This window comes from Myotis davidii, unplaced genomic scaffold (genome assembly GCF_000327345.1).
Source record: "Myotis davidii unplaced genomic scaffold, ASM32734v1 scaffold332, whole genome shotgun sequence".
Classification (NCBI taxonomy): Eukaryota; Metazoa; Chordata; class Mammalia; order Chiroptera; family Vespertilionidae; genus Myotis; species Myotis davidii.
Window position 1 is genome coordinate 1521451 of NW_006285779.1, and position 27174 is coordinate 1548624.

A 27174-nucleotide genomic window follows, 5' to 3' on the forward strand; every position below is an offset into this window, starting at 1 on the left:
GGTCCTGGTCCTCCTTCAAAGGTAAATCCAAGCCTGGACTGGATGTAATAGTTAAACGAGTGATATTGACGCCATGACAACTCATTTTGCAAATCAATGGATAGCTACTTCCTTTTGGTTCCAAAGGGATGTAAACGTATTTTCCAGGTACACTAAACTTCATTGTTATTGTACATATTTTCATGTATAGTGAGAAAGATCATATTCCTTATCGCATAATATACAAAAATCTCTGTGGAACCGAATTTAATGCGCGGAGCCTATGACAGATGAGATCTTGCCAAACTACAGGGATTTCAGTGCCTTACATTAGATCTGATCTTTTCCTTGTCTTTTCCTAGTTATCACCGAAACAGTAACTACAAGACTCACATCCTTACCGCCAAGTAAGTAACTGTCTCGAGAGCTTCTCAGTGAGTCACGTGTGAAGGACTCTGCGCCTAACCTTTCCCAGCGGCACTCGCGCTCCAGTAGAGCAAATCCAAAATACCTGAAATCTCTTTTTTCTTTACAGTTATATTGACATCAATTCCTATACTATAAAATTCACAGTTTGGGGTGTATAATTCAGTGGTTGTAGTATATTTAGAGTTGTGCAGCCGTTGCAACAAATTTTAAAACATTTTCATCCTGCCAACAAGAAACCTCATGGCAATTTGTAGCCACTCCCCATTCTCTCTCCAGTTCCTAAAACCACAAATCTACTTTCAGTCTCTATAGAATCGCCTGATCTGGAAACTGAAATATCGAAGATATTATCCCCCCTTGAGCATGGGGTGGGAGCAGGGAACCACCAGTGAGGTTTCTGTTTGAGCCTCCATTTTCCTCGGGAGGTCTTTATGTGTAGTGGATGCTGTAATGGAGGTCTGAGCCCTAAAGCTACGCCTGCCCCTCCCAGGAAGCCTGGCACCCAGAGGCAGAGGAGTGTGGAAATCCCACCCATCAACATGGGAGGTTGGAGTGTGATGGGCTGCCAGATGGGAAACTGGCAACACAGAGCTGTTCCCAGTCCCTCCAACAATTCTAGGGGCTGCATGCCTGGGGCACTGACCAGGCATTTGAAAAAAGCAAGCCCAGCCCAGACCCTGGCCTCAAGGAGCTATTTCATCATTTGCTACCTTGTCTAATATTTAAATTTCCCTAATAAATGACTTGCAATGCTCCACCCAGAAGACATTCTTTTTAAATCGGGTGGAATGTTTTGCTTTTAACATTTGTATCAGAAACAAATGAAATGAGAGCCTGACAGCTTGCACTGTAGATGGGAAAGGGAGCCCAAACCATGAGGGTCATGGTTGGGAAGCTAGGGAAGGGTTCCAAGGGGCAAGGGATAGAGGACCCTCTGGGCTGACTCCACCCAGAAATGATCACCTGCTCCTTGTTTCTGCAGAAGGGGGGACCACCAATGGCTACGCTAAAACGGGCTCCCTCAGTGGAGGAAGCCGGCTGGAGAAACAGAGCCTGACCCATGGCAGCAGCGGCTACATAAACTCAAGTAAGTGCCTGCTGGTGGGGGGTGAGGGTGGGGAAAGAGCAGATAAGGAAAGATTGAGTCCTGCAAGGAGTGGGGCCAAACTGTCATCCATCCAAATGATCCAAAGAGCATGTAAATGACACCAAACCCAGAAAAAGTGAGACTTTCACATCATCTGCATTTGATGCCGACCTATAATGGAGTCAACTTTCATTATTTCCCTAATATAAATAACAATAATTAATTAAGGAGGCTTCGTGGGGAGGTGGCTCCTTCCCCCCTGAATCACTCCTTAAGCCATCTCCTTTAGAGAAGAGCGTGCACATCTGAGGGCTTACAATTTGAATTAACAACAACCACTAAAGCAGGGGTCCTCAAACTATTGCCCGCGGGCCACATGCGGTCCACCGAAAACATTTATCGGCCCCTCGGGTGTTTTTGCAGCCGCTGCCTGTTGCTTAGCAGCCGACTGGTCCCAGGCCGCAGTGCGCATGTGTGGAATGTTTTGTGTGTGTTTTTTAACTATAGTCCGGCCCTCCAACGGTCTGAGGGACAGTGAACTGGCCCCCTGTTTAAAAAGTTTGAGGACCCCTGCACTAACGAAACTGAAGGACTGGGTCACCGCCCCGCGGGTGTTTTTGCGGCCGCTGCCTGTTGCTTAGCAGCCGACTGGTCCCAGGCCGCAGTGCGCATGTGTGGAATGTTTTGTGTGTGTTTTTTAACTATAGTCCGGCCCTCCAACGGTCTGAGGGACAGTGAACTGGCCCCCTGTTTAAAAAGTTTGAGGACCCCTGCACTAACGAAACTGAAGGACTGGGTCACTGTGCGCAGGGAATCTGATCCCACACCCTGCAAGTTTCCACTGGACAAGCACCCAACTTCGGCCCATTGTTCCCCATGAACCACTCTTTCATTGTTGCTTTCAAACTAAGCAAAACAAAACAAGGCATAGGGGGAAAGCAAGCACACATAGCCCACCGATTCATTTTATTTTATTTTTTTTAAAATACACTTTATTGATTTTTCACAGAGAGGAAGAAAGAGGGATAGAGTTAGAAACATTGATCAGTTGCCTCCTGCACACCCCCCACTGGGAACGTGCCCGCAACCAAGGTACATGCCCTTGACCAGAATCGAACCTGGGACCCTTCAGTCCGCAGGCCAACGCTCTATCCACAGAGCCAAACCGGTTAGGGCACCAATTCATTTTAAAAATCTTGGAGTGACACTAAAGAAGAAGACCCAAGCCTGGCCAGTATTGCTCAGTGGTTGGGCATCAACCTATAAACCAGGAGGTTGCAGTTCAATTCCCAGTCAGGGCACATGCCTGGGGTGCTCAGTCCCCAGCAGGGGGCGTTCAGGAGGCAGCTGATCAATGATTCTCTCTCATCATTGATGTTTCTGTCTCCCTCTCCCTTCTTCTCTGAAGTCAATAAAAAATATATTATTTTTTTTAAAAAGACCCAAGGCAGGCAAATGGTCAGGCTGACCAAGAGAAGCGCCTGCCCTCATCTGTTGAGGAACCTCCCACCTCCCACATGGGATTATGTTCTAGTCTCTCCAGCAGTGAGCTCAGATTAGTGCCAGGTCTTCAAGAACAACCCTGCCAAAGCCCCTCCATTTCCATACACTGCCGCTATGTGCATCAGAGACCCCCAGCTTGGGGAGGAAGGGCAGGAACAATGAAGCTACCCCATTTCTGAGCACCCGAGGGAATGGGGGGGGGCTTTCAGTGCTGATGTCCTCTGGCCCCTCCGTGGGGCCCTCTTTCATTCGGAGCAGCCTGGTGTACGTGGTTAAGGTAACTGGCTGCCAATCTGCGGAAGTGCTATGAGGACTGACGCTCAATCTGGTTTGCAGGTGGAAGCACCCGAGGCAATGCCTCCACCTCCAGTTACAGGAGGGCTCATTCGCCTGCCTCCACTCTGCCCAACTCACCAGGCTCAACCTTTGAAAGGAAAACTCACATCACCCGCCATGGAACATACGAAGGTATGAGAGAGAGAACCACTCTCTACCCAGTAACTTCACTCATCCTTTGACGAATTGGCACCTGTATTCACCTGGGCCTGCCCCCTCACCTTTCTCTCCACCTTTCCTTCATTTCTTTTAAGGACTGGCATTACCCCTTCATTCATTCATTCATTCATTTAGTCACTTTCTCATGTGGTATTTTATCACATATCTACCATATGTTTGACACCATGCAGAATGCTTTGAGGGACACTTAAATGAACCAGAGGCTTAAATGGATCTTGTCTTCAAGGAATCTATAGTCTAATAGACAAGTTAAGACGACAGATAAAAACCATAATACAAAGTACAAGGCAATTATCATTTCAAGCTGAGTCTCCAGGAAAGTGTCTCTAGGGAAGGTGCCTGTGAGCTGGGCCTTCATGATGTGGAAGATTTTGATACCCTGAGGTGGAGAGATGTGTGCTCCAGGCTGCGGGAGCAGCAGCACAGCAGAGACAGGCAGTAGTCAGGACCGTGGTGCTTAGGTAAGAGGGCGGGCTTGAGGGACTCAGCATCAGTGCCAGGCTAAGATGTTTGTACTTTATTCTGTATATAGTGAGAAGCCACAGAGATTTTTTGAGCAAAAGAGTCGATCATATTTGAGGTCCAGGACTAGCACTCTGAAAGCCCCGTGCAGGAAAAATAGGGAGGAAAGGGGCTGAACATGGTGACATGCCAGGGGTGGGCAAACTTTTTGACTCAAGGGCCACAATAGGTTCTTAAACTGGACCGGAGGGCCGGAACAAAAGCATGGATGGAGTGTTTGTGTGAACTAATATAAATTCAAAGTAAACATAACTACCCACGGCTGTGTTAGACTGTGGCTCAATAGTCCAGGGAAGAGAAAACTTGGCTGAGACCAGGGTGGTGGCTGTGGGAGAGGAGAGGAGGAGCTGGAGGGGAGAGGTATTGCAGAAGGGGAATTGGCCAGTTTGACAGTTGATTAAATGTTGGGAAAAGGGGGAGTGTCAAAAGTTCAGAAATTACGAAGTAAAACCAACGAATCACTAAAATACTAGTTAGTAACAGTGTATTGTGTGCACACCAAAAAGACAGTTTTCAGGCTGGGAGCACTCAAACCAAACATGGAATGAGGCTCCAGGTTGTACTGTTTCAAAGCAGCTTATGTAGTTTATTTTTTATGGTGACTGATTATACGGTTAGAATGTCCTTAAGTGATAGGGAATTGGTCAGTGGTTACCTCATATTAACCTTGGGAAACAGTTTCAGTTTTGCTTATGATTTTAAGAGGCATAAGCAAGAGGTGACTTAGTTCATCTTTTAAAATTAGCTAAATTACGCTTTGCTTGAATGATTCATCTAGTTTTGTCTGTTCAGGGGATTTTTAAGGCTGGTCTCCCTTTGTTTTTTATTTTAACGGAAGAAAAAGGAGTTAGTGATTCTGCTGAAATTAGAAACACGGGTGGTTGAGTTCATGTTGGTGCCAACAATTACAGCAGGGAGTTCACGCAGATGAGTTCAGTTATTGGGTCCTTAAATAGAGGGCTTTCAGGTGGGGTTACCAAGCAGGGAGAGGGACTCATAGGACTTCAGCTCATGGAAGAAGTCAGGGCCAAACACCCCGTTTGGAGTCATTCACCAAGAGATGTTAGTAGAAGGTGGAAAACTGAAGGAGTTGGCTGAGGAAGAGAGTATAAAAAGCAGAAGAGAGCAAAGAAAGGTAAAGTTTGGGGAAGAAAGAGAAAAAGAGCTGGGGATACAGAGGAAGAAGATACTTTGAGGGGAGCAGGAGACTAGGTACAGGCGGCGTCATTGAAGTCAGTACAAGAAAGTGCTCAGGGTCAAGAAGGCAGGAGGAGGTTACTGGAGGTCTGGTGATCTGCAGAAGCAGGTTTAGTGGAAAACAGACAAGCCAGGCAGCAAATGGGTCTAATAGTGACCGGAGAAGCAGGATTAGGGATGGATACCCCCAGTAACTGACTTAAGACCAGAACTGCCAGGGAGTCTTAGGGAGCCACAAATCCAGGCTAAGAGCATGGTGTCACCACAGCTTTCTGGTGTTGGGCCTACACAGGGGCTAGTACCTTCATTTTTACAGGGTCCACACTCAGGATTACCTTCACAAGGTCAGAGACACCCTAGATAACAGCACATCTACAAGCCAGGCCACCTTCACCAGCACTGGCATGGGGCAAACAGTTGAGGAAGTGAAAACAAAAAAGGCTCCTACCTTCCTTTGTTCAATCCTTGCCCCACTGAAGTAGCCCAGGAACCAGACTGAAGGGCCACAACCATGTCCGAAAGGCAAAGCGGGTAAGTCAGGAGCTTGCTGAAGAGCACCTGTTGTCCTCCTGAACACGCAGGCCGCAAGGTTCAGAAAGGGGTACCCGGCAGCACCCTCTCAGAAGCCGTTTGGGTTCAAGTGATCATTGGTACAGGCAGACCTCAGAGATATTGCGAGTTTGGTGCCAGGCCAGGCCACCTCATTGAAACAAGTATTGCAATGAAGCAAGTCGTGGTCTTTTGCTGGTGGAGGGTCTTGCCTTCAATTTGTAGAAAACGCCAACACCTGTGAAGAGCAGTAAAGCGAGGTGTGCCTGTACTGAGTGTTTTGTCCTCTCTCCAGGGAGCTCCAGTGGCAACTCTTCTCCGGAGTACCCTCGGAAGGAATTTGGTATGTCCCCTGCTTATCTCCTGAAGAAATGGTCAAATGAAGCACTGGAAAAGGGCTGGGGGCTCAGGGGGGACAGAGCGGGGGAGGGGAAGGAACATCATGAGTTAAATGGATTCTCCTAAAAGAGTTTAACCTCTGCTGACCTGTTTTTCTCTTGCTTTTCATCCTGAAACATTTATGGGGATCGTTGCAGCCTTTGCTCCTGAGGCTACCGAAATAGCAAGCTATTCATGCAAAGCTCAGGCATGGACAGATAAGCCCTAAGGCCAAGCAACAATTGTAGGATTTATTTCCTTCCATTGAGACCTCCCAGCAAAGAGGAGTGGGAGTCAGAGCACACACATGCCAAACAGCCCAGCACTTCCACCGTAGCAGGCTTCTAAGAGGCACATGGTGGGACACATGAAACCCAAGTATCTTCTGGCCTTAAGTCTTTCATCCACGTTCTTGGATTCTCACTGTGCATATGAATTGATATGATCATTGATAATACAGTGGTTATAATTTTATTTGTTTGCTTTCAACAAAAAACTGAAGAAAAGATCTGGCAGCCTTTTGGTAACATTTGATCAGTGTGTAGGGAGCTAGTCCAAATGGATCATGCTCCTAAATGGATTACCTCAGCTAAATTAACACTCTAAGTGTGAGCTAACTTAACATTCATTTAGTTACCTTAACACCTTAAATGCACTGGAGGCCTTGTAAAACTTTCTCTGCCTTTTGGCAACATGGTCATCATTTAGTAAACACCCACTATCCATAGGACACCTATCTGGAAAACACATACTGTGAAAACCAGCTCCTCCCCCAACCCAAATAGTTCTACCCCCACATCAAAAATATTTAGCACACCACCTCTTGTCTATGCTTAAGGTAACTTTTTGTTTGTTTGTTTCTCAGCATCTTCTACAACCAGAGGACGTAGCCAAACACGAGGTGAGCTCTATCTCTGGGTTCAATTCAGCTCAATCAAGAAGTATTTTCTGAGCATTTAGCAGGGGTCCTCAAACTTTTTAAACAGGGGCAGTTCACTGTCCCTCAGACCGTTGGAGGGCCGGACTATAGTTTAAAAAAAAACTATGAACAAATTCCTATTCCTTATTTTGAAGTAAAAAAAACAAAACAGGAACAAATGCAATATTTGTATTTGCATGTGGCCTGCGGGCCGTAGTTTGAGGACCCCTGATTAACGTGTCCAGCCTTGAGCCGGGAAATGGGAGGAGGGCAGAAGAATAAATGAGGGCTGGTTCTACCCTCAAGGGGCCTACAGCATCCTGGGAATCTTTTGCTGGCTCCACCAGGATGGGAAGGGTAGATCTGACTGTAATCTAACAAGCACGAGGAGACAGGAATAAAAACGCATGGTAACCACCTGGGCAGTAGCTGGTTCTGCTGTGGATTGTCTGAAGATGCTGGAGCTACATCTTGTTTCACTTCTAATCTCCTGGTTGACTTTAACAAGAGGTGCTGTGAATGCCTTTATGCATCAAAACCAAGCAAAAGCCCTTCTTTTTCCAATTATCCCTGGGGACAAAGGGCTCTGTGACAGTTTTGCACTCTCCACATCTGCCCATGGATAAGGCTATAGGCGGAAAACATGGTCCCGGGTAAGCTGCCCTTATTGAACCTGGTGAGGAGCAGTTGTCAGGGCCACGCAGAAGGCAGAATTCTTCGTAGGCTTTGGGCGTTCTCGATGGCCAGCCTAGACTTGAAAAGTTAGGAACATACCAACCAACCACAGCTTTAGGCTGATAGTGGAAAGATGGCACTCTTCCACCTGAAACTAATAATGTTAAACTACCCACTTTCTGCCCTCTGCATTTCTGAAGAGGCCAAAATGGCTAAGTAAACATTACAGGTTTTAGAATCCTCTCGCTACTGCCTGAGAGACCCTGGAGGCGGGAGAAAGTGTGGTTCTGGCAACTGGGAAACGGGTGACTGGAAAGAGGCGGGTCACTGATGACTGTGATGGAGCCGCCCTCTTCAGCCTGGGGTTTCATCAGAACGTCTCCAGGCGGCTGGAGGTGTGCAGTGGGCAGGCTGGGGTGTAAGGAGAGGACATTTCTTTTTGAGCAGCACTCGTCCTGGGTATACCTGGGTGTCCTGTTCCCAGGACACAGATCTCAAAACAGCCCAAAGATTTATCCACTGCTCAGAGCTCAGTGTCAGACTCTGTGACCCAAGTTCCTTCGCTCACAACCATCTCCTTCCGTTTCCTCCTACAGAGAGTGAAATCCGAGTGCGACTGCAGAGTGCATCCCCATCTACCCGATGTAAGTGGTCACTGTCTTGCTGAAAAGAAAGGGCCCAAGAATCCAGGGCTGTATGTGTGTGTGTGTGTGTGCGCGTGTGTGCGTGTGTGCACGTGCGTGCGCGCGCAGTCACTCAATCATTAAATGTCTCTGAGGGCCTTCTGTGAGAGAGATCCTGTGCTAGGTGCAGCAGGGACGGGGAAAGGAGCTGAGTAAGTCACAGTCCCTGCTGTTCCATTGTTCACAGACTAATAGGGAGACAGTCAACAACCAACTATGACAGCTCAGGGAGTGGAGGGAGCAGGGGTCCTGGGAAGCCTTCCTGGGTTAGTGTCACTTGAAGAGAGACTGAAGGGAGGATCAATTAGGCTCCATGGGATGAGCTGGCAGACATTTGAGGACCATATGATGAGACTTTGGAGAAAGCTTCAATGTGGCTGAAGGAAAAGCAGCAATCTCAAATGTTAGGGATTCCCTATCTCTGTCTGCTGATGGTGTTAGACTTCTTTTGTTCTTGTTAGAGGTTATCTGACATTTTGAAATGAGCCCAACTATTAGGACAGGAGCTGAGTGGTTGGCTCAGGAATCAGAGATGGGCACTTGCCCAAAGAGCTCAGTGCCTGGGGTCCAGGAATCTGACTCTAGGCCTGATGCTGTCCCACCTGATCCCTTCTCGGATTAGGGGTGCTGAGTCCATAGGATGGAGATATCAGGAGAGGGGGTTCTGGGTGGTCCTCCGGCAAGTGTTGTCTGCAAATCTGTCTCCTTGTATGCATTGCCCTTGCACCATGCCTCCCCCTCCTCCCTCCTCTGCTGTTTGCCATGTGGGGAGCACAGGGAGCCTGCTCCACTAGACCGCCTTGCTGCAAATAATACCAGCCAGACGGGCTTGAAATTAACTCACACAAAAACAGCATAACGTTTAGGAGTTATGGGCCACAAATCCCTCCGATGCTGCAGAGCATACAAGGTCAGGGACCCGACACCTGAGGGGTCCTGCACAGGGGTTGAAATCACTACTGAACCATTTGTTTCAAGGGGCCTGGTTCTCTAACTGCCCTGGGTATAAATTTCCCTTGACCCAGGATGACATTGTCTTTCAGCCACAGAGTCATCCCTGTGGTGTCTGATGAGGTATAATTAGGAAATATCTACCAATGATTTTGACCTCCTTGTAGAGGCACTATATTTATGAGGCCATTAATATTACAAAGTACCAGGTTAATAAGTGCTATAAATTGACAAAATGAAAAAATTATCAGGCTAACCAAAAATGTCCCAGCATGCAAAGTAGATGCCATCCTCCCTCGTGTTCAGAATGCCAGAAATGTAACTCTCACTGCAGCCGGACTTGGGAAATCATCCTGGGCCTAATGGGAAATGTGGGGATTCTTCTACAGGGACGGAATTGGATGAAGTTAAACGTCTGGTCAAGGGAAGCCGGTCAGCAAGCGCGAGCCCCACCCGGAATTCCTCCCACACACTCCCCATCCCTAAGAAAGGCACCGTGGAGACCAAAACCGTGAGCTCCCAGTCAGGTGAGCCCTACAGCCCAGGGCTGCTTGGAGGGAAGGGAACAAGGTGGTATATTAGTCCTGGTCCAGGAATTCAGTCATACCCTGGCAGGCCCTCCAGACTACGGCAAAGCACTGCCCTTTATGCAGCATGAAAATGTGGGCTGGTCAGCCATCCCAGGGGCCTGCTGAGTCAGGCTCTACATCCTAGAGATTTCCTCCAGGAGGTTCTTGACATCTCCTGGGAATGTATTGGCCAGGTTCCCCAAATGAAGAATACTGGGAAGTTGTCATGTTTTCTTTCATTGATTCATTCATTTATTCATTCAGTGAATGTTTATTATTTGCCTCCTCCATGCCAAGCACCAGGCACTGAGGAAAGGCAATGAACAAGATAGACACACCCATTGCCCTCGTGGAGGTGAGGGCCTCTGGGGCAGTCAGATAAGCAAGAGATCATGGTCAGATAGGATGAGGGTTGTTCAACACTCATATATCACGTGCCTACCATGTGTAAGGTGGGATCTGTGGGAGGCAGGAAGAGGAATGAGGAGATCCTTGGAGGGAGATGAGGAAAGAAGCCAGTTCTGCTAGGATTTGAATGAAGCTTTCCTGTCATTTGCTACTGGGGTGCGGGGAGAAACCTTGAGATTGTGATCTTCCTTTTACTTTTTAATACAACTGAAACCTCAGAGCACTTTATGACCTACAGGGCTAGCTCCCTCTCATAGGAGGAATAGGCAGAATTGGCTTCAGATTTGAAGAAGCACCAGAACCCTTTCTTGGGGGCAGAGTGCCTTTGGGTCTCCTTGGCAAGGAGAGTTTAACCAGAAAAGGCTGTCATCCGTGTGGAGTGGCCTTGAAGTGTGGGCTCCCTGCCTGTGCTGGCTGTGCGCCTGGAATCCTGTGAGCATTCGCTGTGGGGCCTCACTCGCTGCTCCCTGGGATCTTTGAAGGTGGAGACAGGAACAAAGAGAGAATGAGAACACTGGTGGGGACCGCTCAGAGGAGGTGGGGAGGGTGGCTTAGAAGGAGAAACGGGTGACCTACTTCAGATTTCATCAAGAGCCCCAAGAGTGTCTAACCCAAGGGATAAGGTTGCACCAGCTCCGAGGCTTCAGGCAGAACTGGGATGACCAACAGCCCTAGTTTGCCCTGGACCAAGAGGTTGCTGGGATGTGAGACCTTCAGGGCTAAACCAGGAAAGTCCCAGCAAACAGAGCCAACTGGGTCACCCCAGCACAGAGTTCTGGTTTGTCTCTCACTGGGGAGTCTGTCTGTCTGTCTGTTTCCAGTGTCCGGCACCTATGATGCAACCATCCTGGATGCCAACCTTCCCTCCCACATGTGGTCCTCCACCTTGCCGACAGGGTCCTCCATGGGGACCTATCACAACAACATGACAACCCACAGCTCGTCCCTCCTCAACACCAATGCCTATTCCTCAGGATCAGGTATGTGATGCGCAGTGCATGTCCCCCCCACCCCCCCAGAGTCCTCCTCACCTTTACCTGGAGCTGAGAGACCCTGCTGGTGTCCAGCGTCCCCAAGGCTTGCTAGAGGGGCTTTCTGTGACCAAACATCCCAAGGTTTTTCCACTGGAACTTCATTTCCTTTCAGTCTCCAAGGTGTTTCTTTGGGTGGGTCCTCTATAAAAAGAACTGTATTCCACATGCGTCAGAAAAAACGCAGTGGGAAAAACATGAAAGCAGGTGCCAGGAACCTGGTTTGACTTCATGTGCATTAACTGTGACCCTGAACTAGTTATTTACCGTCTCTGGTTTCAAGTTCCTTTCCTTTTTTTAAAATTTATTTTCTTTTATTTTTAGAGAGAGAGAAAGGGAGAGGGATAGAGAAATAGAAATATGGATGAGAGAGAAACACCATCGAACAGCTGCCTCCTGGATGCCCCCTAATGGGGATCGAGCCTAAAACCAGGCATGTGCCGTGACCAGGGAATCAAACCCGTGACCTCTTGGTTCCTGGGTCAATCCTCAACCACTGAGCAAACTGGCCAGGCCAAGTTCCTTTTCTGTAAAATGGTCACTAACAAGTGGGCTTTGGCCAGAACTAATGTCCACTTGAGGCCTGACCAGCCCTTGGCTATGATCTAAGGTGCAAACCAGAGACGAATGTATGGTTCTCTGCGACAAGGCAAGTGCCTACGATTTTCCTAAAAACAAATTTAACAAAATATAAAAATGCAACCTGTTAATTCTGGAGCTTTTGGGGCACCCCCTGTTCTGGGTGGGATGTCCCTCTCACAGCCCTCCTCCCCTTCCCCCTGCAGTCTTTGGAGTTCCAAACAACATGGCCTCCTGCTCCCCTACTCTGCACCCCGGAATCAGCACCTGCTCCTCAGGTCAGTGCTCACCAGTGTCCATCGCCCTTTCCAGGTGGTTTGCTTTAATATATACATGCTCCTTCCTGGTGAGGAAAATCTATGGTTTCTAGAGAAGAGGTCCTTTCTGCCCAGGAGCATGAGGACATTCCTGCATATACACCAACACAGGCAGTGGCCCAGGGCTGCCCGAGGTCAGAGACAGCCCAATCCCCAAGGGAGAAGTCTAAGAGTGGAGGGCCGGAGACCTCACTTACATGTTTTCTCTGAGAGGTGGAGAAATGGGAGGAAGGAAGCTAGGTGAGGCCTGGCTTAGGACATTTCAGGTAAAACAAACAAAAAAAGAAAACCACAACATTGTAAAGTTAGAAAGCTCTTTCTTCAGGTCTTTTTTTAAAAAAATATATTTTATTGATTTTTTACAGAGAGGAAGGGAGAGAGATAGTTAGAAACATCAATGAGAGAGAAACATCCATCAGCTGCCTCCTGCACATCTCCCACTGGGGATGTGCCTGCAACCCAGGTACATGCCCTTGACCGGAATCAAACCTGAGACCTTTCAGTCCGCAGGCCGACGCTCTATCCACTGAGCCAAACCGGTTTTGGCTTCAAGTCTTTTTATAAATACTGTAGGTCATTGGGAGCTCAAATGTATTCACTCTATTTCCACATACATTGCAACAGCCTGAATGTAAGTCACAGCCACCTCTTTTTTTAAAGGAATGTGCCTTCTCCTTGTGGCATATGACTAATTAACATGATGATGTGGGCCTGCCTATTTAAATTGACCGGCATACCTCTAACTTCAGCACCTCCAATTGACTAGCATCCCACCAAACCCAGAAGACACCTGGTTCAGGCTTCATTTTTTCTGCCTTTGCTATTCTGTTTAGCCAAGTCCTGACTGAAGATACTAAATCCACAATCTTGTACCCCAAACACTGCACAGGATGGAATAAGAGAAAGTGTTAACTGGGGAGGAGTGAGCTTCGGCTTTGAAGTCAGACTAGGGGTGAGGGGAGCTTGACGTGTTTGAGTCAGAAGGAAGAGTTCAAGGGAAAACGAGGTCTCTGCCTCTGGCCCCCTTGTGTCTGTATCCTATGCCCACAGTTCCCACACTGTGCACCAAGGCACCCTAGGGTGCTGTCGGGAACAGGGAACTCTGGGGTGTTTTTACATTCCAAGAGTATTTTTGAATACAGTGAAATGTCAGACGCTGTGTGAACTACCACTGTAAGCTGTGTAGACATAAGTATTCAATAAATGGAACTATTCGTAACTTTTAGCCCAAGATGGGGAGGTGGGCATAAAAAAATGCTGTCACTTAGAATGTGAAAACTGAGAAAGTTTGGGAATCTCTGTCATATGAAAAGGCATTTATTTACATTGAAAGGTATTGGGGTTCCAGGGGTGGAGCTGCCTTAAGCTGAGGACCCTCCTCTCTGCACCTGCACTTACCTGTCTTCAATTCCTTTCAGTGTTTGGCATGCAGAACAATCTGGCCCCCAGCTCATCCGCCCTGTCCCATGGCATGGCCACCACCTCCACAGGTCAGTAGCTAAGGCTTGGAGCTTAGGGGCTGGGAAGTAATGCTTCTTTGCAGCTATAACTCACAATATTCCTTTCAACCACTGAATCAGAGGGACCAGGATGTCCCTAAAAATCAATCAACCTTTCCCACCAAAGAAACAGCCCCCACCCCCAACCTAGAGATGCCAACCTCGATCATTTGCTGGATCAGACATGTGAAAACCTGGGGGAATATTACTGTGGGGTGTCACCTCTGTAGCCCTGTGATTCACTGCTATCCCTGACTGCCCACTGCCACTGAAAATCAATCAGCTGGCTGATTTTATGGTTTGCCCCTTGTGCACACCTGGGGGAGGGTGGACAGAAGAGGCATGAGCCTCCGCCCTGGCCCTCAATTTGCTTACTGTTTAGTTGGAGTAAAAAGTGTAAGAAACATGAAACTATTGGGGGAATTCTATAAGATTACACGAATCAAACTGTGCAGAGCAGGTGTTAGGGTTGTAGGAGTTGAGAAGGGAAGGTAATGTGGGAGGATCTAGGATCATGGAGGAGGTGACCTTTAGAACTGTTCTAGAAGGATGAGAATTATACCAAAGAAAGTTCCATCTAAGCTCTCATTGCTGCCCCCATGGCTGGAGAGTTGATTGCATTATTCCTTATTCTTCATGTTCATTATTCATTCATAATTATTATTCATTATTATTATCTTCCTCTCACATGGGGAGGCTGCCGGTCTGCCAGGGTTGGTCAGGCTGCTGCTAAGTTGCGTGGAGCTGCCCTCCCACTCTGGTCCCACTCACTCAGTGGTTCCTTTCTTGCAGCGTACGGGATGAAGAAAAACGTACCCCAGAGCCCTGCTGTTGTGAGCACTGGCGTGTCCACCTCTGCCGGTGAGTGCTGTCCCCAGCTGCCAGGGGCAGGCTGCAGAACCAGAAAAACTGCTCCTTGGTAACATTTAGCATATGGAAGAGTGGATGTAACCCATTGGTGGTCTAAGGTTCCAAATGGGCCTCTCGGTAACTTCCAGAAATGAGCAGAGATGAGCATCTCCCTGACCTCACCTTGACCTTTCTGTCCAAGGGAGGCAGGAAGCTTCACCCTCCACAACTGCCTAGGGTCAGACACTTACACCCCAGCTCCCACCTTTGTCTGGAAGCCCCTGGCCTGCTCCTGTTACCTGTCACCCAGGGCAAGAACCAAGGAGCCGGTCAAGCTGCCACACCCTCCCTGCCTTCTGCAGACCCTTTATCGACTTGGGCTCACCGCACAGGGTCAGCCGCTTCCGCCATGGCTCTGATCCTGGGTGTTTCCTTCCGGACGCTGTTCTAAGCGCCTGGACCACCGAATGAACAAGGCAGGCTAGGTTCCTGCCCTCCAGCCTGACCATTGCAGTGGATGCAGACAAACAAGTTGGCAAGATAATTTGAAGGAAAGAAATAGGTGAAAGAGTAGAAAAAGGAATGTGTGTATATTAGACGGGTGGTCAGGAAAACGCCCAGGACGCTAACACCTGAGACCTGAAGGATAGAAATGAACCCAGCAGGTTAAAGAAGGGCCTGTCTGAGAAGGGGACTTTTGTCCATTCAGTAGAGATCCTGTAGCATCCAGGTGGAAGGCAGCCCATCAGCCAGCCCCCCAGTACTTCTGACATGGACCCAACCTCCTCACGACCAGGCCCAGTGAAGCAGGGGAGGTTGTCTTTGGTCCCCAAGATGCTGCTTAGCAGCCACCGTCAGGGAGACCAGAGACCCTTGGACACACCCACTAATCTCTCTTTTCCTTCCCCCTCCCCTTTTCCTTCTCCTTCCTCTTCTGGTCATTTCTTCCCTCCACCTCCTCCTGGCACCTTTTCCTTCCTCCTCACCCACCTCTTCCTCTCTAGCCTGTACCACGAGTGTCCAGAATGATGAGCTCTTACACAAGGACTGTAAGTTCCTGATCCTGGAGAAAGATAACGCGCCTGCCAAGAAGGAGATGGAGCTGCTGATCATGAACAAGGACAGTGGGAAGGTCTTTACTGCCTCCCCCGCCAGCGTCGCTGCAAGTACGTGGGCGCCCGAGGGACGCGGGTGGCAGAAGAAAGGCAGACAGTGTAGGAGACCCAGTGTCCTAGCAAGGTGGTTTGAGATGTTTTAATAGTGAAAGCACAGTCATCCATTCAAATGAAAAACTGCCTGCCTAAACAGGGTGCTCCTGGGGTCTGCCTAGAATGCAGACAAGCCTGGAAAATTCTGGAAAAGAGCAACCTCAGCAAAACTCCCAAACACAAACACAGATCGGGGGATTAACCCCAGGAAGGCGGGGTCCTCTTCCCACCCGGCTACCTCTACCTCCCCATGTGGACAGGATGTGGAGTGGGGTTGGAGAGGGGGTAGGGAATAGCCTAGATTGTCATGAGTTGTGTGCACAGCTTCTTTTTCAGAGGACACCCTAAAAAAGGAAAAGCAAGCTGCCTACACCACTGACACTAAGCTGATCTTGGATACTAATGGTAAGACTACATCTGATCTCTGTCCACCTTGCCTTCAGCCCATCCACGTTTCATTTACGTATTTGTCTCCTGAGACCTCACTATCCATGGGTGGTCCCTGGACCGGCAGCACCTGGGAGCCTGTTACAGACACCCAGGCCCTAGCCCAGGCCTGCTGAGCCAAAGGCTGCGTTTTAACAGGCTTCCAATTGATTCGTGCGCGTACAATATTGAAACAAAAGCTTTCCCATGACATGTGTCAAGCCTACAATGGTATTTTTTTCTCACCTTACTCATCCTCCCTTAATTTTCAGAACTAATAGAAAAATGCTTTGCAAAGCACTTGCTAGCTTTATTTTTTCTTCTCAAATACCTGGATCCTCTTGTAGATAAACACATTGCTTCACTGCTGTGAGTCCCGAAACATCTCTCCAAATCACTGGTTTCAGAGGGGAGGGAAGGGCGGGGTCAGTAAAGGAAGGGAAAAGTACATCATAGAACATTTTTAGATAAATGCAAATGAGATCAGTCCCAGCCCTGACAATGCCTAAGTTAGCAGTTCCTTACATTGTAGGGGTGGAAATGGGGCAGTGAAGCCAAAAGACCCTTTCAGAATCTGATGAAAGCTGTGAACAACTTTCTCAGAAAATCTCGCACCTGCCCACAAACACTCCATGGTCAGATAGCATCAGGAACTCATGAACAGCCCTCCTCCCAGCCCATCCTTGCTGTCGGGGTCCCTCCACCCCAGGTCAGGAACTTGCATTCAAAGTCCCTTCGCCAAGAAGACCTGGGGGTGGGGGGTCAATGGGGGGAAAAAGGACATCTGTAATACTTTCAACAATATAGATAAATTAAAAATAAAAGTCCCTTCACCAAAAAGATCAAGTCATTTCTCTCAAGCACATTTATTGTTTGAGAGCAAAGGTCACTCCTCAGGGATCCTCTGAAAATGTCTAGGGCTTTACAGGTTTCAGGTCACAAGAGGGTTATGACACTGCTTTTCCCCACCATTAATTGTTTGTCAAGTCATGTCTGCATTGATGCAATTACTCAAGGTGCCTGGGGGGTACATGGGGTACATCTACCTAAAGCCCCACCCAAAATCTGCACAGAGGCTGTCTGTGGGCTCCTCACATTTAAAAGCTCAAGTCAAGCCCTAGACAGGTTGGCTCAGTGGATAGAGCGTTGGCCTGTGGACTGAAGGGTCCTGGGTTTGATTCCAATCAAGGGCACATGGCTCGGGTTGCAGGCCCGATCCCCAATGAGGGGTGTGCAGGAGGCAGCCAATCAATGATTCTCTCTCATCATTAATGTTTCTATCTCTCCCTCCCTCTCTGAAATCAATAAAGATATATTTTTAAAAATAAAAATACATAAAAGCTCAGGTCAAAACCTCTTCTCGGTGCTTGTCTTTCAGGAGACGTGAAGACCGTGTCCACAAAGGGCAAAGTGACCTCCACAGGTAGGTGAACCCAGCGAGTCCTGCAGTGACAGCAGCCCGTGGGACTGGTGATGGTGAGGAAGAGATAAGGCCCCCTAGCCTGGAGCCAGTGCACACCTGAGCCACCCAACTCTAAAGAGTGTCCCTGAAGGCTCAAGGGAGTGGGGTGGAGGGCAGTAGAGGGGGCAGGCCAGGGCTAGAGTGGTTCGCAGAAGAAGCTTAGTTCAGGGGCAATTTGCACACAACTCCCCCTTCCCTGTCCCTACACACACACACACACACACACACACTCTGCTACCTGCCCTCAAGTCCAGGGCTCCCCCTATGGCAGGAGCAGCACAGCAGGGCTGCTGTTGTCCACCCCCAAGACATACAGAGGCTTTAAGGTGGCACTAATTCATGTACATCTCCAACCCTTTACACTTTCCTCTCTTCCTCCTCTAGCCTTGTAAGAGAGGCAGAGCAAGGGTTAGCACCCCATTTTAAATACTAACAAAACCGTTTACAAAAAAAAATTTGGGCATGCCTTAAATGCCGAGTGTCATTCTAGGCACTTGGGCGTTACACACAGTTGTGAACACTGCACCATGGAGATGGGAACACCTTTGGTTTGGGCCTAATAAAATGTAGTTTGTGGCAGGTCAAAGTTCTTCATCAAGAGTTTTAAACCGAGCTCTAGCTGGTTTGGCTCAGTGAATAGAGCATCAGCCTGCGGACTAAAGGGTCCGGGGTTCGATTCCAGTCAGGGCACGTGCTTGAGTTGCGGCCCGATCCCCAGTAGGGGGCGTGCAGGAGGCAGCCAGTCAATGATTTTCTCTCATCATTGATGTTTCTATCTCTCCCTTCTCCCTTTCTCTCTGAAATCAATAAAAAAATATATTTAAAAAAAAATAAAGAGTTTTAAACCGAGCCCTCTGTGCTATATCCCCTGCTAACTGCCTTCCATGCCTCTCGTCTCACTCAGCAACTGTCCTCTGAAGTAAGTCATCCTTTAAGCTCATTGTAGTTAAAAGAAAAGGGAAAAAAGGAAACAGTAGTTAAGTGACCATCTCGGGGTCACACAGCTCAAGCCCAGGGTTGTCAGACTTCTGCTCTTCACCAGCCTCATCTTTCGCAGTCGCACACGAACCTGAAAGACTTACTTCCATTCACTCAGGCCCACAGGAAGTCCCCGCAGCCAGAGAATTTAGAGGGAAGAGAGCCAAAGCCACCTGCCTTCACCTTCCCCTTCCTCTCTCTCCCACAGATATCCACGGCTACGGCTACGATCACCATAACGGTGTCGGTGGCGGTAAAGGTGGCGGCGGCGGTGGTGGTGCTGGCGGCGGTGTTGGCGCAGGCCCCTGGGGAGCAGCGCCCGCCTGGTGCCCCTGCAGCTCCTGCTGCAGCTGGTGGAAGTGGCTGCTGGGCCTGCTGCTCACCTGGCTGCTGCTCCTGGGGCTGCTCTTCGGCCTCATTGCTCTGGGTACGTGGTGACGGTGGCAGGGCAGCCGGTCCCACTGCCCAGCTGCCCATTCAAAGGGCAGGAATTGACTGTGTCCCAAGTGTCGGGCATCAGTGCAGAGCTCTGTGCTGTAGGTGGGGAAACAGGCACCGGGAGGGCGCCACCTAGTGGCGGAAATGGGATTCTGGTGCAGCTCCGTTGCCCAGGCCCCCATCCCTGCAGCATTGCTCTAGGCTCCCAGCTGCCTGGGTAGGGTAGTCAGGCCAGGCCTTCTCATAGCAGTTTTGCCCGCCACAGCTCTGTTGGCCTCACACAGCTCCCAGGGAGGGTGAGGGCCAGCACTATCACTCTCTCAAATGAGAAGACTGAGCCCACCCACCCAGACCAGGTTTCTTTAAAGGTCAATGACAATTTTGAGTAGCTAGCCATAATCTGGCTGCTAGCCATAAGCATTCTATCAAATTGTCCCCAACAGCCTGGCCTGTGTGGCTCAGTGGTTGAGCATTGACTTATGAAGCAGGAAGTCACAGTTTGATTCCAGGTCAGGGCACATGCCCAGGTTGAGGGCTAGATAACCAGTGGGGGACATACAGGAAGTGGCCAATTAATTCTCTCTCATCATTGATGTTTCTATCTCTCTCACCCTTTCCCATCCTCTCTGAAATCAGTAAATATATATATTTAATATGTCCCCAATGGCAAGAAGACGTTCCCCAGCCCCCAGAGTCCCCAGTTCAGGCTTCCGGGGGGGTGAGTGCGTGCTGGGAAGGCACCGGGCTGCCCCTCGGCTGAGCTGCCCCTCTGCCATTTCAGCGGAGGAGGTGCGGAAGCTGAAAGCGCGTGTGGACGAGCTGGAGCGGACACGGAGCAGTGTGCTGCTGCAGGAGCAGATAGAGAGAAGCAACAAGGAACGGCTGCAGGGGCTGGCGCCCGATGTGGGCACAGGCATGGGCAAGTCCGGGCTGGATGCTTCCAGTCAGGAGGCGCTCTGGCTGTTTATGAGGGACAAGCTGATGATGGAGCAAGAAAACGGTGAGCACATCGCAGGGCGAAGGGCTAGTCTGTGTGTGGAGTGGTACCTGCCCAGGGGACTCCCGCACTTCCTTCACTCTCAGGACCAGTACTGTGAACCCATTTTACTGTTGGGGAAACTGAGGCCTGGAAAGAATTGCCCACTATCACACAAGTAGCACGTTTTAGAATCTGAATGCTAGTCCTACCCTCAGTTTCTCCCCACTTCACCACAGAGATCCCTTTCGTGTCTGTGTGTCACGCAGATGTGTAACCTCTAGTAACTCGTGGTTTACTTTCTCTTGTAGGCAATCTCCGAGGAAACCCTGGCCCTAAAGGTACTGTGGTGGGTTGAGCCCTTACCCTCTCGTACCCTGAACTTGGAGCCCTGTTTTCTGGGATTAGAAAGCTGTTTTCCAAATTGAAGGATGAGCAGTAGACAAACCTTACAGCGTCTGTTGGGAGGGTTGAGAATTGGCTGTCCGGTCAGAATATCTCAGGACGGGAAGGGACCTAGGGCATCCTCTGAGAGGCCGGTGATGTGCCAAGTGACACAGATGGAGGCTGAGAGGAAGCCACGCCCCACGCCAGCTCCCCCTGAAATGCGGTTCACCTGCTGTCAGCTGGTCTTACAGACTATGAGAGACAGGCCCTTGGGTTCTCACCCCATTCACAATTGTTTTATCTTTCTTATTTTAGGTGACATGGGAAGTCCAGGCCTCAAAGGTAACTTTTACCTTAATTATTAGTGAGGGTTGACAGTTTAAAGCAATCAGCGAGCTCAGAGAACGCCCTCACATGCTCTTGGCCATCACCCCTCTGTGGTGGGACCATGAATTGCACAGCAGCCTGCAGACCCTTGGGCTTTGGTGGGGCAGGGGCTTCGTGACAGAGCAGGGCTCTGCGTCACTGGCCTTCGCCCCTTCTCAGGGCTCCAGGGACTCCCAGGCCCTGGGGGAGCCTGTGTCGAGGGCCTTCATCTACCTCCAGCTCCAAAGGGCAGTCAGAGGGCCTGCTACTTCTCAGCTTCCCCAACCCCCTGGCCGTTTCTATAAATACAGATTCCTGGGCCCTGCTGAGAATCAGGTGTTCCTGGAGCAAAAGCTCTGGAGCTAGACCTACCCTCTACCCGGGTTTTAATTCTGATGAATCAAGTCAGGAACCACCATTCCAAGTGTGCCACCTGCTCTCAGGGGTCTTAGCCGAGGGAAACCGGGGATAAAACCCAGCCGTTGGGAACTGAGCCTCCTGTCGGGGTCCAGCAGGAGCACCAGCACTGCCCCCAGGGGTTTGCAGGATGTAGTCACAGGAGCAGGTGCCCACAATGCTAGTCAGTTGGGGACAACCACATGCTACCGTGTGTGCCACACACTTATGTGCTGTAAGAAACTGATGTGTTTCCTCCAAGAAGTGGTTTGACGGTCAATGGGGTGGGCCCATGGTGGAAGGAAGCGGTTTCCAATCCCGGGACCACAGCGGCACCCCTTGATCTAGCCAAGTGGGGTTCACACACTTCAGTGTGCGTGAGCAGGAGATTCTGGGTCCCACTTCCAGAGCCTCTGAGTCGGCAGTCCTGGTGGTACAGGTGGGTGGGGACAGGAGTCTGCAATCCTGATCACCCCAGTTTATTCTGAGAATCACTGTTGAAGGTGACAGGGTCACCTCTCTGGGCTCCATCTTTCTCCCCAAGAGATCCCTGTGCCAGAGTTGGGGTTCTTGCGCTTGGTGGTCCTCTTCTCTTCAGGGTTGCCTGTCTCCATGCACACGCCTGGGTCACCGCCCCAGCTCCCCTTCCCCAGGACTCCAGTGTGGAGATCACACCCCCTGACCCTCCTGGGAATGGGGGCTGAAGGTCCTGGAGCCCCTGAGCCTGCAGTTGCCAGGAAATGTGGGCTGCCCAGTTAAATTTGAAGTACAGATAATCTTTCACTATAAGTATGTCCCAAATATTACATGAAACATACTTATACTAAAAGTTAATTCAATGTTTATCTGCAATTCAGACTTCCTGGGCACCCTGTATTTGTATTTGCTGTATTTGGCAATCCTGGTTGAATCCCCCTGGTGGCTCCATTAGGTAGTGGCCCAAGTCTGGGAGCTGACTTCTCTTTCTTATCTCTGTCCCACAGGAGATCGGGGCCTCCCTGGGACTCCAGGTGCGTAGTCTCCGATGGCGCGGCTGGTAGTGGGCTGCTGGGCCCAGGATCCCAGGTTCTAGGAGGTATTTTCTTGTATCTACAGGTATCCCTGGGCTCTTGGGACAGCCAGGTCCAGAAGGACCAAAGGGACAAAAGGGCAGCATTGGTAAGAACTGCTTCTCCACCCACTCCTTCCTCCCTCTCTCCCTCCCTCCCTCCCTCCCTTGCTCAGTAGACATTTATTAAAGTGCCCACTGTGTGCCAGGACATGTTAGGTGTTGGGGAGACATCAGTGAGTAAAACAGAAACTCCTGCTTATGTTGGGGTGGGAAAGAAAGATAATAGATAAATATGTGAAGTTCATAGGGTAAGAGGTGGTTGGGAATGGGAAAGGCAGAGGCTGGTGGGACATGGGGAGTCCTGAGGGAGCCCTCAGGAAAGGCCTCCCTGAGAAGGTGCCATGTGAGCCAAGATTTGAGGGGATGAGGGAGCCGGGCATGCGGAGAGCTTGGAGCAACATTCCAGGCAGAGGGAGCAGCCACAGGCCTCGGCACAGGTGTACCCGCTGGTCAAGGAGTGATGATGATGAGGAGGAGGAGGAGGAGATAGAGGAGGCAGAGGAGATCGTAAGGGCCTCAGCTAGAACCCAGAAGGGAGCCAGAGAGTTCAGAGAGAGAGTAGTGAGCAAGGCTGACCACGTGGGGCCCTGGAGGCCTCGTGAAGACTTTTCACGAGGAGAAAAGCCACTTGCAGGTTTGGGGCAGAGGTGGGACATGATTCTCATGCATTTTCAAGGGTCGCTCTGGCTTCTGGGTTGAGCCTGGACTTCAGGGGATCAGTGCAGAGACTCCAGGCAGGTGTCCTGCCAGCGAGATGCTGCTCACGGAGCCCTCAGGGTCCTAACTCTCATGTGGCCATTTCTATTTCTAGGAGATCCTGGCATGGAGGGACCTGTGGGCCAGAGAGGGCGTGAAGGCCCCATGGGTCCTCGTGGTGAACCGGGACCACCTGGGTTTGGAGAGAAAGGGGACAGAGGTAAGAGGTGATTCCTTCACCAGGAGGGTTAGTTACATCCATTTTTCTCACCAGCATTTGTGGGGCATCGTGAGCCAGGTCTTGGCCAGGCCTGGTGGGCGAGGCCATAGGTCCCGGCCTCAGGCCGAGAACCTTGCAGAGCTCAGAATGCAAGGAGAACATGGTCACGGGGAGAAAGGGCCTTCCCATGGGGGGTGGCGAGGAGTCAGGGCTGAGCTGAAGAGCTCGGAGCAGGCCTGGCGGAAGGCGGAGTGCGGTTCAGATCCTCGGGCCTCTCGGCCGGAACTAGCCAGGAGGGAGGCATGGAAAGCCCCAGACACAGGCCCAGCCCTGGAGAGGTCCGGGAAGATTTTGCAATTAGATTCCTAACCATGAGTCTGTCTTTTTGTGTGTGTTTTCAAGAAAAACCAAGCATAGGCCCCAGAAATCCTCTCAATGCCAATAGGTCATGAGCTGAGCAAGAAGCATAATTTTTAACTTCCCTTTCTCTTAAAAATATTGCTCAATAAGGCAACAAACGTGTATCTAGTATCTAGGGTGCCAGACTTCATGGAGCATAAAGGCTCTGAGGGTAGACACTGAAGGTGTTTTGCTGATTCATGGCCTTGGAGAGGTACTCAGTGGCTCAGAGGCCACTGGCAGCGTGGGGACCACCCCCCTCTGACACCCCCAGGCTGGGTGGACTCTCTCAGAGTGCTCATTTCTCCCCAGGGTCTGGTGAACCGGGTGTTCCTGGCCTACCTGGCGTCCCGGGTTCTATGGGTCCCAAAGGTAAGTCAGGTGCCCAGAATGGTACCCAATTTTGCCATGTCCTGGATGGATAACAGAGGTCCAGGTGCTAGGATCCCAGACAGCCTTAACCCTCTGCTCAGGCCTGTGCAGGGGCGATGGGCCCACAGAGGTCCTCTACAAAGGAGTGGGGGTCAGGGTTGGGGCTGGTTTGGGCTGCATCGAGGATTTGAGGCCGTATTTCCATCTGTTTTCAATGGCCCCATTATGTGGCCCCTAAGTGGGTGGATGGGTCAGGAAATCAGAAATCAGACAATCTCCTCACCTGTCTGGGCCCAGATACGCACATTCAAAATGCAACGTGTCTGAACCACCCGGGAGAGTGGGCCTTCTCGATCTGATGCCCACTGCTCATCGCTCCTCCCTCCTCTGCCCCAGCCCAAACGTTTTACTCTGACGGGGAAGGAGCAGGGCTCTCTTGATCCCACCAGCTTCAGCTTCCTCCCTGAGGATGACTTTGCACTGGACTTGGGTCATCTTAGACCAGCAGTTCTCAACCTGTGGGTCGCGACCCCTTTGGTGGTCGAACGGCCCTTTCACAGGGGTCACCTAAGACCATCCTGCATATCAGATATTTACATGACGAGTCATAACAGTAGCAATATGACAGTTATGAAGTAGCAACAAAAATAATTTTATGGTTGGGTCACAACATGAGGAACTGTATTTAAAGGGCCAGAAGGTTGAGAACCACTGTCTTAGACCCACTGGCTCTGGGGCCCTGGTAAGAACCCAGCCCGTGTGGGTGGCATGCACACACAGCCCTCGCTGGGAAGTGAGCCCCCACCCCTCCCCCTGGCCTTCACCGTGGGGTCAGCTGCCCGGCCTGTGTCTGACCCTCTGATCACTGTTGTTCTGTTGTCCTTCCAGGTGCCAGTGGTTCTCCAGGCCCACAGGGTCCCCCAGGTCAGTACACTTCTTGTAACAGATGTTATTTCTGGGGCAAAGAAAGGGCTGCCAAAGGAAAAGCAAACATTATTTAAGCAAAAGAAGCGAATATAAAGAGCACCTGGAGGTACAGAATTCAGGGCCACACTGTCCCCTGCAGCTGAGGTCAGGTACCAGGGAGCCCCGTGAGATGGCTTGGGGCCTGGGCCCTCTGGCGGCTTCAGCAGCAGGCAGCTCCCATCCTACCTCACCTCTGAGCAAGTGCCTGCCTCTACCTCATGTCTCCTGGCCAGACCTCGTCCTGCTGTCCTGGGAATCTCCAGCCACAGCCCACAATGTAGTGCAGGCCAGTGTCTCTGTCAGTGTCCCACGAGGTGCCCTGTGACCAGGGCCTGGTAGTCACAGGGGCAGAGAACCTGGACCAGGACGACGCGGAGGGAGGTGGCCGGGGGAGGAATCCGCAGGAAGCAGCTCATGATTTTCACTCCAAAGTGTGTGTGCAAGTGCCTGGGTGTGTGCACACATGCGTGTGTACATGGTTATGTCCCGTCTGCCTGCATGCATGTGTCTGTGTCCATGTCCGTCCGTTCCAAAGCTGGGGCATTCACCCACCTGCATGGTTTCCTCTGCTCGCAGGCCCTATAGGTCTCCAAGGGCCCCGAGGTGAAGTGGGACTCCCCGGCGTCAAAGGTAAGCTGATGGGAAGGAGCTGGGTAGGGGGAGATGTCACCCTGTAGGTGCCAGTCACTCAAGAAGAGGTCTTGGGGGGACAGAGGGGGTCAGATGGACATAACCAACAGCCTGTGCAGGCTGACAGGCACACAAGGAGAGGGGAAGTCAGGATGGTGGGCAGGATGCGCGTCTTCAGACACAGACACTGCCCTTCCTGCCTTCCTTGCCAAGGCTCTTTATGTCAGGTTGGCCATTACCTTTTCAGGCGACAGAGGTTCTATGGGACCACCAGGACCTAAAGGTATGTTGCTCCCCTTGCTGCTCAGACATCACTAGAGCCTGCCTGACTCCTGGGAACCCAAATGTGACTCGTGCCCCGGCATCCAAGAACACAGATGACTCTGGCTCCCGGACCCTGAGAGGGACGTGCCTCTCCTATAGGGAAACTGAGGCACAAAGAGGAGTCACAAAGCACCCACCTTGCAGCACTGTGGATGGGTAGTCCTTGGGGTGGTGAGGATGCAGTATTGAGGTCCTCCTGCTCTGGCCATCCCGTGCCCATAGGACCCACTGTATGACAGGGCCAGAGGCAGCTTGTGGGTGGAACCAAATGTGCCCCTTTGAGTTCATAAATGACGAGCTCTCACCCAGATTCTGCTGACAGCACTTCCAGGCACAGTGAGAACTGTTCTGCAGCAGGGCCCCTCTAATGGGGTGAGAATGCTTTCCTTACTCCTGACTGATACTTCCTGCCCCCCACTCCATGTTTGTTTTAGGTGACCAGGGTGAGAAAGGACCCCGAGGCCTCACAGGTCAGTCCTACATGGGAATCCACTTTGATCATTGAAAGACATTTTATAAATCTACTGGGCACCGGAGGTGGGAAAGAAAACAGAGGTATGAGACAGAATCTCTGTCTACTTCAGGGAACTTGCAATCTACAAAATGGCATGAAGCACTGGCTGGAGACAAGCCAGCACCAGGCTTGCCAGACAGTAAACATCTGGGCAGAAAAGGGAATAAAGATTGTCACTGGTTCTTTTGGGAAATCCAGTTGAGAAAATTAAGCTCTTCCCAAAGTGGCAGAAAGTTGACACCACTTGTTCCCCCCATCCACTTACCTACTGCAACTCCCATGATTAAAAAGGATATATATAAGCCTAATATGCAAATTGTCCCCATGGGAGTTTGCCGGGAGACTGATCACTCTCTATGACATGCGCTGACCACCAGGGGGCGGTGCGAAACGAAGGAAGGCCCTGATTGGCCCTGATCGCCAGCCAGGACTAGGGACCCTACCTGTGCACAAATTTAATGCACCAGGCCTCTAGTTAATAATAATGATACTTTAGCGACAAGGGTCTGCTCTCTGTTGCCAAGGAAATAGGATTCAGACACACTCAGCTGCAGACCAGGCTCATGCCTGCTGCCTGGGTGGCCCTGACCATAGAATCTAAGTGGACACTGTGTCCCCAACCTCTCTGGTACCCAAAGCTCATCTGGTTGGGGAAGTGGAAGGGA

The 27174-nt window shown here is 50.5% G+C and overlaps 1 protein-coding gene across 1 annotated transcript in view; it reads left to right on the forward strand.

The window, feature by feature from the left end:
* Positions 1-27174, forward strand: part of COL17A1 (collagen type XVII alpha 1) — a 52614-nt gene that overhangs the window by 6869 nt on the left and 18571 nt on the right. Inside the window, exons 3-28 of the mRNA XM_015559287.1 lie at positions 342-386; positions 1391-1495; positions 3335-3466; positions 6078-6125; positions 7026-7061; positions 8351-8398; positions 9778-9915; positions 11187-11345; positions 12182-12253; positions 13711-13782; positions 14584-14652; positions 15645-15806; positions 16173-16253; positions 17653-17697; positions 18923-19141; positions 19934-20152; positions 20440-20469; positions 20831-20857; positions 22261-22287; positions 22373-22435; positions 23200-23304; positions 24016-24075; positions 24964-24999; positions 25618-25671; positions 25919-25954; positions 26430-26465. Coding sequence (XP_015414773.1) covers positions 342-386; positions 1391-1495; positions 3335-3466; positions 6078-6125; positions 7026-7061; positions 8351-8398; positions 9778-9915; positions 11187-11345; positions 12182-12253; positions 13711-13782; positions 14584-14652; positions 15645-15806; positions 16173-16253; positions 17653-17697; positions 18923-19141; positions 19934-20152; positions 20440-20469; positions 20831-20857; positions 22261-22287; positions 22373-22435; positions 23200-23304; positions 24016-24075; positions 24964-24999; positions 25618-25671; positions 25919-25954; positions 26430-26465 — 2124 coding nt within the window. The remainder of the gene's footprint in view (positions 1-341; positions 387-1390; positions 1496-3334; positions 3467-6077; positions 6126-7025; positions 7062-8350; positions 8399-9777; positions 9916-11186; positions 11346-12181; positions 12254-13710; positions 13783-14583; positions 14653-15644; positions 15807-16172; positions 16254-17652; positions 17698-18922; positions 19142-19933; positions 20153-20439; positions 20470-20830; positions 20858-22260; positions 22288-22372; positions 22436-23199; positions 23305-24015; positions 24076-24963; positions 25000-25617; positions 25672-25918; positions 25955-26429; positions 26466-27174) is intronic.